This window comes from Centruroides sculpturatus, unplaced genomic scaffold (genome assembly GCF_000671375.1).
Source record: "Centruroides sculpturatus isolate CEXI.00-Female unplaced genomic scaffold, Cexi_2.0 scaffold1122, whole genome shotgun sequence".
In the NCBI taxonomy this organism is placed as follows: Eukaryota; Metazoa; Arthropoda; class Arachnida; order Scorpiones; family Buthidae; genus Centruroides; species Centruroides sculpturatus.
Window position 1 is genome coordinate 168,438 of NW_019385279.1, and position 17,102 is coordinate 185,539.

The following is a 17,102-nucleotide window of genomic DNA, read 5'->3' on the forward strand; positions in this document are numbered from 1 at the left end:
AAGATAGAAGTAGTCCAAAAAAAACGCTTCGATATATATAGATACATGGAATTAATAAATGATATAGCTTTATGGCCAAGAATATTAACAGATGCTATTATTGATCATATTCTTAAAACAAACCAAAATGTATAAAAAAGGGATTTCTTAATTAATAAACGAAAAAAAAAATTAAGATTATAGAAATAGATAAAACACCAGATGAAGAAAGTAACTTGACACCTGAAAAATTATTTAAAATACAAATCTACAGTATTCTTGACACTCTACTATGTCAAATAGATTGGCGTTATGAAAAAATGAAAACTATCAGTGACGATTTTTGCTTTCGCTGTGGCTGGTCTTTACAATGCATGAGTTTGTTCATTTAAAAAATTCGGCTGCAGATCTCGCTATTAAACATAGCAAAGATTTAAAAAAGTACGAATTCACAAGTGAAATTGAAAGTTTTAATTTTGAAGTAACAACTCTTATACAAAATATAGAAACTGCGTTTTCGCTTAATATTATACAGGCTCTTCATGAATTTGGTTTAATTGAGTCTTACCCTAATATCAATGTCGCTCTTCGAATATTTCTAACTCTTCCCGTTTCTATTGCTTCGTGCGAGAGAAGTTTTATCAAGTTAAACTTAATAAAAAATTATTTAAGATCAACTATCGGAAAAGAACGATTATCCAATATTTCTATTATTTCAATACAATACAATATCGTTAAAAATATTAATTATGATGTTGTCATTAATGAATTTGCTGAAATGAAAGCCAGAAAAATTCAATTAAAATAAATCTTAATAAAACCAATACATTACTATAGATTTTTAATATTTTCCCAAAACCAAATAAATTAAGGGGCCTAAATGCAAATTTTTGCACAGGGCACAGAAATGGCTAGTTACGGCTCTGCTTTAGAAGTTAATCAAGTATCAAAAACGTTCTATTCAGCATGACACACAGTCCTCGAAAAAACACCACACAAAAGTGCCAGTGCTACCAGCTAAAACACGCACATCAACAAAAAAAATATTGGAGTAGCCCAAGATATAGCCAAAGACTGCAGCGCCACAGCACTAGCGAAAATTTAAATTTGCCAACTGGAATTCTTTCGGATAAACGACGCTCTACTGTACTTTGTAAATTTATACGAAGATACTTTGCCATAACACTTTTCGTGTAGTAATGTTAATTAATACATACAGTACATTATTTGAGACGTTATTTTATTAGAGCAGTTTTCAAACTGAACGATGAATAAGATTTCTAATTCCTAAAAAAAAAATACCGATTACTTTCACTGATGAAAATCGATCATTCAGGGATGGAATGGAAATTCTTTTTTAAAAAATCCATTATTTTTTGCAGAAAATAATCAATTTTTTGTTTGTCAATTGCGTATTCTCGTCTTTAAAACAGTTTTTCTCTACGTTACTTCCATTATTTTTAAATTAAAATATCATTACAGTTGAACCTGTTACTCTTAATGGCAGCCATTTTTTCAGGAACAATAAACAAAGTACATACAAAATAACCTCCAACAATGGTCACTGATAACAATAGCTATACTTAATCCTTTCTGTCGGGGGCCTTTTACAGAATTTTCCTTGTATCTTCGTTATTCTGACATTTTATAAAATTCAGGTGTCTTACCGATTTCACTTAGGAAAAATAGCAAAATTTGATTTTTTCCTATTTAATTTTAATATTATTTTAGCTGTAATAATTTTATATTCTGAATGAATAATTTTATATAATCTTGTATGATTTATTATTGCATAAATGGGTTGCACGTATTATGTAATCCATGTCTGTCAATAATGTATAAGTGATTGTATAATAATAAATATTATAATAAATTAAAATAGATTATACAGTAACCTCATTAAAATATTAATATTGCTGTTCAAAAGTATTTAATTTTTATTTTGATGATTAGTTTTAATGTGCTGAAATTAATTTGTAATTCGTATTATCGATTCGATCGATCTGCTTCAGAATGATCACGTAACATTCAACATATACATTTGTTTCTCTATGGTGATACCTTCGTTGTTGTCTGTGTAAAATTTATTCTTGCTGATTGAATTTGATTTATTCTTGCTTCAGTATATTGCATATTATCCAATTTTAAGTTTCAAATATCAATGGCTGACTCATATATACCAATAAATTGCTTGAAATGCTTCTTGAAACCGTGGTTGGATTGTGCATTGACTTTTGGACTCGAATTATTTGCATGTTGCAAATGCCAAGAAAATACTGATGCAAACTTTATGTACAATTGGATGAAAACTACGTATATTCGTTTTATTGAACTTAATTTATGGAAACATTTCATATTGCAGATGATGAATTTGATTCCACATACAAGAGATGTTGCAATTTGCAAGAATTGGTATCAAGTTTTTAAAACTGGTAAAAATGTATTCAAACTCGCTGATTTCTCTCTTTCGTTTGTTCTTGCTTCTACTTTCACTTTCTTCAGACATAACAAGTTTGAACCGACAATAAACTTAAATGCGCTGTTATTTAAACAACGTAAAATTCAACAAATGCAAGCCTTTGCGAATTTCTTGTTCGTGAGACTTTTTGCCATATTTTCAATGATAAATGTGCTGTTTCAGTTAATAAATGTTTTGTATATCTTTCCGAATTTGGAAAAACAACAACAGTTCAATGGTGAAGCTCTATTTTGCAGTGTAGAAGCTGGATTTCAGGTGATTTTACTTTTTGGAATCAGTTTTAATGTTATTTTTATTGCAGAACTCTTCTTTGTGATGTTAAAGAAAGGATTTTTGAATTTATCGAAAGATTTATATTTAGTAAAATTGAATAATTGTAATCTAGAAGCTAAACTGTGGAGTATAATAAATCGGCATGCTGCATTATGGGAAGTCGTTGAACAAATAAACACTAAAATAAATTATTCATTTTTAATGTACTATGTTATTATTACATTTGGAACCAGTTTTTTCTACTATATGTATCTCTTCATAAGCATCAATGCTGTACTGAGACTTGTTGTAGCTATGGCTACTGTATTATGCACCATTTTATGTATTTTATATGGGCTTATATTGTGTTCGTTTACTTTTACGGTAGGTCTGATAAATTTAATATCTATAAATTTTAATTAACAGAACTTTAATAGTTTTTTCCTTTGACTAGATGCATAATTCATTCCAAGATATAAGAAGATTTGCAGCAGTAAGTTTGTCACTTGAACGGAAGTTATACGTAAGTAGCTTTCCATTTCTATTTCTTGTTTCATGTTGTAACTCAGTGCTTTTCAGCCAGGTTGCCACAGCAAACTATTGTACCCCAATGGCACTTCAGGGTTGCAAAAAATAATGCTCAGTAGTGCCATAACATTCATACGTGTATTTCTAAAATAACAAAAAGCACAATAACTCTGCATTGATATAAAGTAGGGTGCCCTAAGAGAAAGTTACCAAGATGACACTATTAGAAAATGGTTGAAAAATACTCGTTATAACTAATTAATGAACACTTTTCAAGTTTCTAGATTTCATGAAAAGATTCGGTAAAATTTCGTTACGTCTTTCTATTGGAGGATTCTTCTATGTTACAAAAAGATTTCCTATAAGGGTAATCATTCATTCTAACTTACCTGAGATAATTTATTTTAAAATTTTTAAATATTTTCCTGTAATTTCAGATTGCAAACACGTTGTATACTGTATTTTCTGGCCTCTTGAAATCCAGAGAAGTTTCTTACAAACGAAAATATTGTAAAGAAATTTTAAGTATGAATATCACTAAATCGTATTGAATCCATTGAGGAATTGGAGAGTTTCATAATTTGTGACAGAGAATCACGCAAATTATGTTTGTTTTCAGAGAAGATGAAAGTTTTGTATTATAAGTCAAATAACTACATTTTTATCCTGCTGAATCAATTAAGAAACAATGTAAATACAAATATCCATGCAATTACGAGTATATCCATTTCTTCAATTACCACAAATTGTTTTCTTGAACAGTTTAATGAACATAAATTGCTACAGAATGTTGTAATTAGTGATAGTTGCATAGGCTAGTTCTCCATGATTTATAGAATAAAGAATTAAGTGAAACATGATGAAAATTATTGTCGTTTCACTTCTAATTTTATTAATCCTTTTGTAAGAAACATGAATGTTTAATGCTGATGTCTCTCTGTGTCATTTCATTATATTTATTATTCTTTAGTAATATTAGAAAAATTTTTTTATAGTAAAAATTCTTCAGGGTATTCAATTAGAAAAGAAGCACAAAGTTGCGAAAAATTTGTAATCACTGCTATGAGCAAACATGGTGCTTTAATGAGAATAAATATCATTCAATGGCAGTGATATACATTCTGTTAAATAAATAAGTTACTATATATGATGGATTGTTGCATTTCAATTGTATTTAACTCTTTGCATAATATACATTGATAGGGAAAGGATAATCATGGAGTAAAGATAACACCTAAACATAGTTGTTTTGAAACTCATTATTATTCTCTGACAGGATGTAAAGAGAGATAGATGCCTTACCTTTCATTCTGCCACACAGTTTCAATGTTTATGTGTTACCAACTTAGTCCATTAAAATTCATAAATACTCATAAGTAATCAAATAATTACATAAAACTACAAGCACAAGTCATGTTCTAATTCATATTCATTCAATTCTGTAAATTTCTGTAAATTTCTCAATTCTGTAAATTCAATTCATTCAATTCTGTAAAATTCATATTCATTCAATTCTGTAATTTGCATAACACTTGTATATACAAGTGTTATGCAAATTATAAGAATTAATAGAGAGGTTGTGGTCAAAGTTTTGATCTGTAAAACGTAAACATCGAACGTTGAGTGCCATCTTGTAACGTTCAATGTTCACGTTTTACAGATGAAAACTTCAGTCGCAACCTCACTAATATTTTAAGTATAATTATATGCAAATATGTTTGGTTATATAATATGATTTTCTCTATTGTAGTAACCAGACTTTTGAAATTTATTTGTGCACAATAATGATAAAATTTGTAAGCCTAAGCTATGATGACTACACAAGATTGGGCACTAGACTAGACTAGACTACAATGGGCAGCCAGTCTGGCTAACAATTGCAGGTTTGACTGAATTCACGATGGATTTAAAAAGTCCTCTAAAGCATTAGGTAGTTTAATTAGCCTCAGTTGAGCCTGCTAAAGGCAACTGATTATGGAAATGTGTATCAGGTTATCTTTACATGATTCTGGATCCACCATATGTTGATTGTGTATCAAAAAATTACCACAAATACATTAGCAATAAAAATTTGTTTATTTTTTTTAATTGTGTTAAATCATTGTATACAAATAATACCATAAAAAATTATCAATTAAAAATTAAGTGTTAATTTACATAAATTATAAAACATTCAAAGTCATTAGTAATAGAAACAAATTAATTATTTAAATTTTATACAAAATATACCTAATTATTATATATTAAAAAATATTTAAGTAGTAATTAAAATTTCTCTAAAGTTGAGTGATATCTCAATCAACAATAGACGATGTAGCCATTTTGTTTAATCCGCAAGTTCCGTCTCCTCGATATACTCGATAATATCCCTGAAATAGAAAAATAAATGAATTGGTATTGTTGATATATCACCCAGAGAATGTGCCTTGTTTCATCAATAGTGAGAGTGTACAGTGAGTGAGTGTGAGTGCATTGTAATCTGTAAGTGGGGAGAATCAATCCCAAGAGGGCTAAGACTAACACACTCACAGATTCCATTCTGTTCCCTTCCAGATGAACTCTGCTTAGTGCACATGTGTAGAATAGTTAAACTGAATTGGAAGAACAGAATAAAATTCTTTTGATATCTGATGAAGTAAATATAAAATTACTCACTTGTTCACCCCAATCTGCTCCCCAACTGTTCTTAATTATCCAAAATGGTAATGTAGTTTTAAACAATGGATAAGCTGCAAAAAATAATAATTTAAAATTATTGTCTAAGATAATGTAGTTAATGCTAGAAAATCATGAGGCAAAACAATTAATGTAACATCATACAATCAATATAAATTATAAAATTATATAAGGGCAATTTTAAAGTATTCATTGTTAACCATTGTTAGATGGCTGAGATAATTTAGGAAATAGCCTATCACTCTGGGAAACCCAAGATCAAATCCAAACAAGCAACTCTACAGGACCTTTTTATGGTAGTGTCCTGGATATGCTGGGTCACCATCTCTCACCACCTAAAAGCCTCATTGTGTACCTGACTGAACTTAAAAGTATGGTAAAAAAATTACTTTTTTAGAGCCAAAAGGGCATGAATATTTTAAAAAAGCCTTCAGGTTAAGTTTTAAACTACTGATGCAAATACTATAATATGACAATATGCATATCCTATATACATTAGCTGCAGCTTTTCTGTTTTATTCTGAGTCTTATTTCTAAAGTAATATAATTAAAATTTTCATCTAATTACTAAAGTAGTTATTGCATTGGAAGTCACGTAACTATTGCATTAAATTGCTTCAGTTTATTGCAGTTTTTATCCAAACTGTAATTATAGTGAATAGTCTATATTAAATGTTGTGCATTTCAACACATCATTACTGATCTCAACAGTTAAAATGTGCAGAAATTAAAGAAAAACAACAGATTTAATTATAAACTTCCATTTGTTTATATTTAATAAATTTTTTATTTGAAAATTTAAATATTCAAACTACTGTTTACTATCCACATCAAGAAATTTTACAAAATTTTTGCTTTCTTACCAGGGCTGTGGAGTCGGAGTTGTGGAGTTTTGTTGTTTTAGTCGGAGTCGTCAAAAAATCTGCCGACTCCAATTCCTTTTTACTTACCAACTTGTTATGTATATAAAATGGAAAAGTATTGGAATCGTGTGTAATTTGACCCTCCAAGTTTTCTTTTGAAATCTACATGTTTGAGACCTCCCGAAACCCTCAAAAAAGTCAATAAAGGGAAAAAATTCGCACGCACGTGTGTGTATTGGCGTCTAATTTGTTTAATTTCTTTATTTTCTGTTCTGAGATATTAAGCAATATCTCAGAACAGTTTCTACACTCTATCTTTATTAGAACTCTATTTATTGAATCTTTCATTCTGAGGTCACGTGATGACATCAGAATTTCCAGGTCTCTTTCAGTAACAATTCGCCCCTGGTCGGAGTCAGAATCGGAGTAGGATGGTAAGGAAAAGTCTGAGTTGGGTAGATTTTTATGCGACTCCACAGCCCTGTTTCTTACGTTATATCTAGAAAATTCATTTAGAATATTTTCTACTTACTATGAACACCATAACCTACGATCAAAACTCCATGATCTAAGTTATCTGGACTGCATAAAAACTTCCAAGGATGTGAAATTCCTCCGTAATAAAACTGAAAATTAAATTTGTTAAACTTTACTTTGTCAAATTAAAAAATAAATAACAGTTACAGTATAAAATTACCTGCATTGCATTTGCATTAATTCCAATTGATATTGGACCATGCTTTACTAACCAAATTGCCATTTCTGGAATTAAAATATTTTAAAATTATTTCATGAAAATAGGATAAAAAAACATGTTGATTTATGAGCTTATAAACAAATCAGCATTCGGTAACTATGCATTATTTAAAATTAGTCTTGGGTCTATTCTATTCATTAATTCTGAGAAAATTCTCGACAGGGCCAATATTGACTATTTTGAACCGTCAAAGATCAGTCTGGTCAAAATAGTAGTTTAGAAGCAATATTCTAAAATTATTAAATTAAAAATTCAATGGCTATTGGTAAGCTAGAAGCGAAATATGAATACAATATAATGTAGGAAAGGCATATAATAAGGCCAAACCAATTTCATTGAAACCCTAACCATATCTTTCAATATATTAAAAAATATTATATATCATATATGATAGGGAATACTTTTAATTACAATGACCTGTTGATCATATTTAAAAATATTCTCTATTCAACATTTACTAGAGGATTTTTGGCAGTCTGAGTACAATCAAATTTGGAATGGTGACATTTTGATGCTATAAAGAGATCTAAACAATGCATGTGGTCTCCATTCTTAAAGTGTAAAACCTGTATGCTACGAATAGTGTGTTCAACAGCCAATTGTAATTGATTCTATGTGATATTTCTTACATGCAGTGTGATACAGTCAAATTTGCAACATGTCTTCAATAAACTGCACATTTTAAGTACCCTCACATCCAAAAACCACATGAATTAAGATCTGGAGAACAAGATACACAACTAATCATTCTGTTATTGGTGAGATGTCACAAAAATTGCTGTATGCAGTATCCAATAAGTAGAGTGCTTCGTCTTGCACATAGGTGGTTGATTCAAGGCATTGTCACTGTTTCAGTTCGGATATAAGAAAACTATCGAACTTCTCTCTATCACTGGTTGTCACAGCCCAATTGGACTAGCTGATTCAAAGAAGAATACACCAGGAACAAATGTAGCTATGAATCCACACTAGAGTGCAGTGGAATCAATAAGAAAACATGAGAATTCTCCACCTCTGATCTTATATCGATAACAATGCACCAACTTTCTCATTACAAACACATTTTGCTGTAAGATACATCCAACTGCCATGATACTGCATAAACACTGTTTACATTAATATAGTTTAAGACTATAGAATAACGAATCTTTTGATGTCCTTTCTCACACCTCAGGAAAAGATGTCTTACAGTGGAGTCTGGCAATTTTATCAAATATTATTATTATTTTTTTTTTATGCCATCACCAGAAGAAAGTCCTTTAATGTTTTGGATAGTGAGGCAGATGAGCAGCCTCTAATAAAAGATTGACTCCACCATAAGACTGTTATTTTCTCAAGGTGTGAGAAAGGACATCGAAAGACTCATTATTCTATAGTCTTAAACTGTATTCATTTTACAATTATAGTCCTGGTAATTTTATCAAACTGTTTACATTATTTGACTGTACAGAAATAGCTGTGATGACATCTTCAACAACTTGTAAAAAAAAAGAGGTTTATGCTTTAGACGCACAGACATCCAGTTTCTTTAAATTGAGTGATTATTCTCCTGACAACTTGTAGAATCAATAGTTCTCAGCATAAATTCTTACAACAGCATAATTTTTGAATGCAACTACAATATTGCTGTTGTTTTCATAAAATGATTTACAAAAAATGCCTATTCTAGAAAAGTGATTATCATTATAGGTGATAGATGATTTTTAAACTCAGAAATTGACTGCAATATAAGTTGTTATGCTAAAGGAGACTGCCTTTTCATTGCTTGTAGTGCTAAAACTGCCACAGTGGTAAATTCAGTACTAAATTTGTTTTTATGAATGTCTTCCACACTATATATTTATATGCCATCACACAGTAAGTAAAATTACTATTAATGCAAACCAATAAAAGTATTGTTTTCAGTGTGTCAGTAGGTAGGTTTAAACCTTATGAACGGCATTATCGGCATCCTTAATCTGGTGTGGATGTTTGTTATTTTCAAATTTTAATAGCAATTTGTTTGCAAATGTTCTAAAACTACCAGTGTAACATAAATAAGACACAGCGACTGGATTAGCTTATTAAAAAAAGCTATTCCAGGAACAAATGTAGCTATGAATCAACACCAGACTAATTTTAGATGAGTGCAGTGGAATCAAATCACTTCCAAGTTTCACTGCTAGTAAGCAATCTTGTCCTGTAGCACAAACATTTACTGCTTGAACTACAGCCATACTGGAAGAAAACACAGTGAGAAACATGAATACAATCTGTTGTGTAACAAAGTTGTCTCTTGCTGTTTTTCTTTCATTATGTGAGAATCTGGACTTCAACATAAACAATTTAATGTCATAACATCAACTTTGTCAACTATCTATCAACTTTTACACCTGGGAGTATATCTTCTTTTAAGTTCTCAGCATTGCTAAAGATGCTTTCATGCGACCTTGACCTGCTGTCCCAACTTCACCATTTTAATAATATAATACCAAACGGGCAGTCAGGGCATCGCCACATAATTCTGCCCAAGACAAGAAGTTATCACCAGTCCCTCTAGGATTAAAGTCATCAAAATTTTCCTGCGTCAGTGCCAATCGTACTCTATCAGATTTTCACATTATCCTCAACTGTGCCTAGAACAACAATTTTCCCGGATCGATCCAGAACTTTCTTGATCCAGACCTGTCCCGAATGATCAAATCCGGACAACCTCAAGATCCTAGACCTCCGAGTCATCACGGAATCCAAATCAAGAAGCATCGTTATCAACGCAGGTATTTCCCAAATCATGAACAATTGTAAATTCTCTCTCTCACAACCACTAGATAGATAGATTAAGTCGATGGAACCCGATATATATTGTATATTGTATCATGTACTCCTTTTTGTTGAAATTAAACAGTTATTTAGTTGTTAACTTTAGTGTCTGAGTGCTTTACTTCCATCAGGCTGTCTCTCAGTCTCCATCTGGAACCCGTTCATTTACTCACATGGCCGCTCACATGACCTACTTTTTAACCCAAACTAAACTCACTGCCGTGGCTCCGGTATCAACAAAGACACAGTGGTGTCAGTCCTGACAACGCATCAAAGAGGAGCCGACCCTCCAGTCACAATTATGTTCATATGTTTTCAGTGCTTTCTTCACTTTATTTTTAAAGTTTGGCTGTGTTATTTGTTCATTAAGAAGTTTTACTGCTAATCCAAGATAAATAAAGTTATCAGACATTAGTCCAGAGTGCTTAGATCTGCCATGTATCAATTATAATATTGTAAATGAATTAAATTAAGTAAATCATAGAAATTTTTGTTTTATTACTTAAACTTTCTAACCTTTCATTTACAGAATGCCCAGAATTTGCATATGTTCACCTAGATTTGCCTAATTTCTAAAAACACATTGAATATTTTGATTGGATATATACTTTCAAATATTTTAACAGTACTCCCATTCCAATATATTTATTTACCTTTGCATTCCCTCTGTCAATAAAAGAAATACTACATGTTTATACTCTACATGCTATTTATACAAATAGCTGCATTGTTTATGTTTATACTCTCCATATTGTAGTTTTGACATTACTATTAAATCTTTTTTTACTGCTACCAGAAAGCCACCAGCAAAATCAAAGATAAATTTAGTTAATTAAATGTAAAGTTTAAGGCTGTTTGTAAAAGAAGTGCTTAATTGTTTTATTATTTTATTTTTGTTTAATTGCATTTTTTTATTCATTTTACTGGGTCTTTTGCTTCATTGCTGTATAGGGAGTAGCAACCACTGTCTATTCGACATCACCAGTAAAAAAAAACTAATTATATATCAGGTAGATTGAAGCAACAATGTAACTGAAAATTCTCATTAAATTCAATTGTACTCTAAAATTACCAGAATTTCAGTGTAATCATTATGTTTATATTAGAGTTTCTCAAACTGAATCCTGGTTGTTTTTTTAACCCAAGAAATTCTTCTCATCCCAGAAAATCCTGCAAGATACAAACTGTAAGGAACCAAGTCTGAGCATTATTTTTAGTTACTTTTTATTTTGCTTTTTATTCTATTTTTGTTTGGGGCTTTTGTTTTGTTAGGATGAAGGTTTCTTCACCACTCACCTTAAAAACTTAAAACAGAAGAAAGAAAAACCAACTCACCAAGGAGAAAAAGCGCCGTAGAAAAAAAACTCGTGCACACTTGCACTCCTGAGCGGAAAAAAGTAAATCCGCACCGAGAAGAGGGGGGAGATCCCACCAGCACAAATTAGGAACTTGCTAAACCTTAACAAAAAAACAAAAATCCCAAAAATTGTCAAAAAGAATAATGTAAAAGGTTAGCGAGTATTGTCGGGAAATAGGCTGCCAGGCAAAAAGGAAAAGTTTACTGTTAACAATAAGTATGTAAATGAGGGGAGAGGACTCAGTCAGAATTGTGACATAACCTCATAGTATAAATCCCATACCTCAAGTGAAGATGACTGAGGTGAGCTTTTGTTAGCAACGAGCATGGTGAGCTTCATAGCAGTGAATGACAAGAGGTGTCCAATTGGATAAAGGTGTTCCAAGGCAATTAGAAGTTATTGAATTTGTGGATCAAAGATTAGAAAGTCTTGAGCGTTGAGGAAAAAGCTTCCTAGTATATTGAGGTGACGGTTAGGACCTTAGTTCATAAAAATTGTTGTACATAAGTTGAGTCTTTGAATTTTTTGTTGAATTTCAAAGGGGAATAGATTTAAGCTACCGAATAGATTTTGAGTTTTGTCGGGTTGATTCTTATTGTTGATTTTCTTTGAATAAATTGTTGTTACTAAATTGTTACTAAATTTTGTACATAGTCATTATTAGAATTATTAAATATTGGATAATTTTTTACTAACTTTGCAATTATTTAATTCGGTGCATGCTTAAAGTCCAGGCCTGGCACATTAACGTGAATCCGCATAAAGTACCCGTTAGGTAACGGCTAATTCTGGCACACAGTTCGTGTTGGTAATCGTCGTAAAAGGCACAAAAATAAATATAGTACTTTACAAAATGAGTACAAAGTATGCAAGTATGAAGTTTTTCTTCATAAACCTGATTATTAAAGACAAACAAACTGCCAAATTATTGTGCTATAAGCTGTTTCTATTAAAGCAGCCGAGATAGACAAATCAAGAATACTAGAGAGCAAAAGAAGTACTTCAATCTCGAAAACAAACTAGAAATCTTCCAGGCTACAGGTGAAAAAACACATAACATCTGTCTTCTCTTAAATGCATTAAACACAATTCCACTCACATCAACTAAATCGGAAAGGGCATTCTCGGTAGCGGGCGTTTTCATTACTAAGATAAGAATCAGACTGACTGATGTGAGTATTGACCATCTTTGCTTTTTAAAATCTTAATACAAAATATTATTTTAAATTTTTATATGTTTTATTTAAAAAATGAAAATTACCTATTAAGTTAGAAGTTTGATCTAAGCTTATTTTTTTTAAATTTTCAACTCAAGTCAAAGCATTTTTTTTTTGTTATTGTTGTTGTTGTTGTATGCAGTTTCCAGAAAATTTTAATAATCTTTTTCTATTTGTGAAAATTTCTATGTAATTCAAAGGTAATTTTTAACATATATCTTATACAGCATTATTAATATGATTTTGGAAAGTGCAGAATGTACTAAATTACTTTAAAAAATGAAAAATAATTATATCATTTGATTTCAAGATATCTTAAAAATTATTAATTCTATCCTGATTTCCCAGAATCAAAGGAAACAGTTTACTTTTTTCCCAAAATCCTGGGACAAGCAAAAGATCAGGAAATGAGAAATCCAAGTTTATATATATATTATGGATAGGGATCAACTTTAAATATAGGAGACTGATATGAGAGCCACAATGAGAGTCTAGAAGAACTATGGTTTGGCTTTAATGATGTAAATGTATAATGTATAATTTAAAATATTGCCACTTCAAATTTTATGTTTGATCTTTATGTGAAATATAATCTGAAGAAACTCTGAATAAAAACATAAAGTACTTATCAAGTTTTGAATAATTTATAAGGGTGTACAGTAAAGTCCTAATATACTGACGTGTGAGTAACACACAATGTATGATAGATACTAAGAAATGCAACATAAAGAATAGGAAAATAAAAGTGCACATATTATAAATAAATATATAAAATGAATGACAACATATGAACAAACATGTAAAAAATACACATTTGTGCTCGACAGGCACATTGGCATGAACAGAAAGCAAGAAATTCTATTCATATATGCAGGGTGTCCTTCCGTACTAAATCGGTCATGCTCCACAACTTTTCAATTGACATTTTTCCAACTTTCACTGCTAGTAAGCAGTCCTGTAGCACAGTCATTTACTATAACTATCCACAAGTTTCCAGAGAAGATTCATGTATTTTCCTGTGCTGTAGCACCACTGTTGAACTGCCATTAAGGTGTTAGAAGAACTAGGGAACTGAGGAACTAGAAAATATAAGTGATTTTGAAATGACTAATAAAAATTCATTTAAATGCCCACTTTGTTAGTAATAGATAAAAAGTTTTATATTTTAAATCATAAGGAAAGTATTTTCAATCATTTTTATGCAAGTTTAAATTTTCTCTAATGTAAATATTAAAAAAATGTGCCATATGCATGGATGGAAAATATCTTTTCAAACCGATAAAAATTTTAAGTAAAATAAGAAAACTTAAATCCTTTTTTTTTATTTTAGATGATGATTGGCTTTTATAATCTATTGTTTATCAGAAAATATTTATAAATTGCCATTTAATTCATAAATTAGTCCAAAATATTCACAGCCTATCATGGAATCAAATCTAATGCAAAATTTTCAGAATTTTCTTCTACAAGCTTGTATTTTCTAATTTATTTTCAGATGGACATTCATTTTCACTAATTAGTATTATAAAATCATGGAATAATGGCATAACAGAATGGTCACTTTTGGAATACCCAGCTACACTTGAATACTTAATTAAAAACAAAACCTATGACTACCAGAAGTGCTTAATTATAGGAATCTTGACACTTACAATTATTTGTGTCTTCTTAAATTTTCATCATTTGGAAACGGTTAACTAGATATGATTGAATACAAGAACAATCTCGATACATTGTGTTTCTGAGTACATCGTGTACAGCTTCAAGCCATTTATAAAGAACTATCTGGCTATTATTATGCAGTGGTTGACTGACATATTTACTTGAACTGTTTACGGCATGTTACCAATGGAAAACTAAAAATTACTGGACTATGCTAACAACTAGCAGTAACATAATGGCCTTTAGTGGCATAAGTCAAAAACACATTCTGGAAACCTGTGGATACAACACATTCACAACTGTAGCTATCTACATTCATCAGTAATGTGAATGTATAAGGACATTACTATGCACCCTGTATAATTTTAGTGATACAGTTGATAAAACTAATAAATATATATTTTGTATAATGTTCACACATGATAATTTAGAAGTAAAACGTATTCTAAACTTCTGTAAAGCAGTTGATACACAAGGTTTGCTTATATGAGCACTAACAACTAACTGTAGCATTACAGCAAAAGATGGAAGAGAAGACTTTACATATGAAAAAGAATTTATCTAGATTATATAGAAAAATTTCAACTCAAATAAAAGATATTATTGGTACAACTCAGTCTCAGTTTTATACTTGAAACATGTTGTATAAAATCATGTCTACAAATATTTCAAATTCATCATTTATAAAAATTTTACTTACTTGTTTCATTCTGAGAAATGGAAACAGAACCATTAATGTATACTCGAGCTTCAGACTTCTTAAAATGGCACTTTTCATCATCTGCTTCATAAGGATATTCCTTCTCAGTCTCCAGTCCTCCTAATATAAATAAATTGTAACATGAAACAATTACTTCAACTATGAATCACAACAGCTTCATTCAGCAGACTCAACAGTTGAGTACTTTCTGCCAAATGTCCTCTACTGATTAATGACTTAACCATGTATTTTCTAATATACTGAATAATACAAAATGTCATTAAAGTAAGTTTGATTATGAAAATAAAAAATTAATTATAATTGTATATTATGAAAGTGAATTCGTAGCATTTAATTATGATTTAAATATATAAAATATCAACAAGAAACTTAAAAAAAACATTCTGACTTCACTAAAATCAATAATAATTGATATTTTTAGTCATATAAATTCAAAATTTATAAAATATGTCTCAATTGGTTGCATGTTTTTAGGATCATTCATCCAAGAATAAATTATATTAAAATGAATCTTTCAGATTCTTGCAAGCTTGTTATATAAATCTTCAAGAGTAAATGACATTGAATTCTAAGTTCTGTTACATTCATTCTAAAAAATAAAAGTACAGTCAAATCCCATTCATATCTTTTTCATAAAAATTCCAAATTATCATAAATGAGAAAATGTACAAAAGAAACTATTTTTCAATTGATTCTAGTGTGAATATAATCCTCACAAAAATACAACACAACACAAATTAACACTAAAACAAATTTGTATGTGTAATTCTTAGCAGAAAAGTTTCAATTTACTACACAGTTGTACCTCATACTTCAAACAATTCTAACTTTGAATGTTTCAAAGTTGTAACACTAAATTCTACAAGAATTTGCTTTGGAGTTCAAACAATACTTGAAAATTCGAAACAAAAGCAATAGTAGAAGAAAACACCATGAAAAACATGAATACAATCTGACATGCATCTAAATTGTCTTTCTCTCTCTCTTTCTTGCATTATGCTCATATGTTTTTAGTGCTTTTTTCACTTTATTTTTGAAGTTTGGCTATATACATTGTGTGTTATTTGTTGATTTTTAACAATTTCTTCTTACAGTTTTTCTTCATCATCTTTTGGAACCCCATGTTTTGTATCCTTTAATTCAAAATTTTCCAATTGGAATTTCTTAAACTGAATTTGAAAGTTCAGAAACATCTTTCTATACCCATTACAAATTGTTTTATTGTTTATATGGCATTGTATCCTTTCAAAAACTCAAAGCATAATATTCCTAATATGTTTTTTAAATGAAGACATTTCAACTTGATTTTATTCAAACAAAATGTGAAGTATAAACTTTAAAATAAGCTTCTAAACCAGTGGTTCCCAATTAGTTTTTCCTGCGTACCACTTCAAGAAAGAGCTCAAACTCGCATACCTCTTATAGCAGAAATTCATATTAATCCATACTATTATTATAAATTCGAAGGTAATTCTGTCTGTCTGTCTATTACCTTTTCACGTCTAAACCGCCGAACAGGTTTTAATAAAATTTGGCACAGAGATAGCTTATATGTTGGAGATGGACATAGGCTACATTTTACTGTGAGAAAATATCTTACTCCCACGAGAAAATTCGATATAATGCGGGTGAAGCTGGGGGTAGTCGGCTAGTGATAAATAAAATAAATATTTTCTTACATTTATCACCTTTAAAATACAATTCTAATAATAATGAAAATAACATAAGGTTATTTAATTTTTATGTGACAAATGTGCACGATTTCCTTTGTACAACTTTGTAAAATCTGGTTGCTTTTTGGTCAGCTTCAG

The 17,102-nt window shown here is 30.2% G+C and overlaps 2 protein-coding genes across 2 annotated transcripts in view; one reads left to right on the top strand and one right to left on the bottom strand.

Moving 5' to 3' along the window:
- Positions 1-2,516: 2,516 nt before the first annotated feature.
- Positions 2,517-4,529, top strand: LOC111637111. The gene is made up of 5 exons (XM_023382532.1): positions 2,517-2,675; positions 2,760-3,094; positions 3,165-3,233; positions 3,516-3,605; positions 3,676-4,529. The coding sequence occupies exons 1-5, from the start codon at positions 2,549-2,551 to the stop codon at positions 3,787-3,789; spliced, it is 735 nt and encodes a 244-aa protein (XP_023238300.1). The 5' UTR covers positions 2,517-2,548; the 3' UTR covers positions 3,790-4,529.
- Positions 4,530-5,396: 867 nt separating this feature from the next.
- LOC111637110 (cathepsin L-like) overlaps positions 5,397-17,102 on the bottom strand; it is a 31,236-nt gene continuing 19,530 nt past the window's right edge. Inside the window, exons 9-13 of the mRNA XM_023382531.1 lie at positions 15,271-15,390; positions 7,475-7,539; positions 7,310-7,403; positions 5,894-5,967; positions 5,397-5,607 (exon numbers count right to left, since the gene is read on the bottom strand). Of these exons, the coding sequence (XP_023238299.1) occupies positions 5,533-5,607; positions 5,894-5,967; positions 7,310-7,403; positions 7,475-7,539; positions 15,271-15,390 (428 nt within the window). The 3' untranslated portion in view covers positions 5,397-5,532. The remainder of the gene's footprint in view (positions 5,608-5,893; positions 5,968-7,309; positions 7,404-7,474; positions 7,540-15,270; positions 15,391-17,102) is intronic.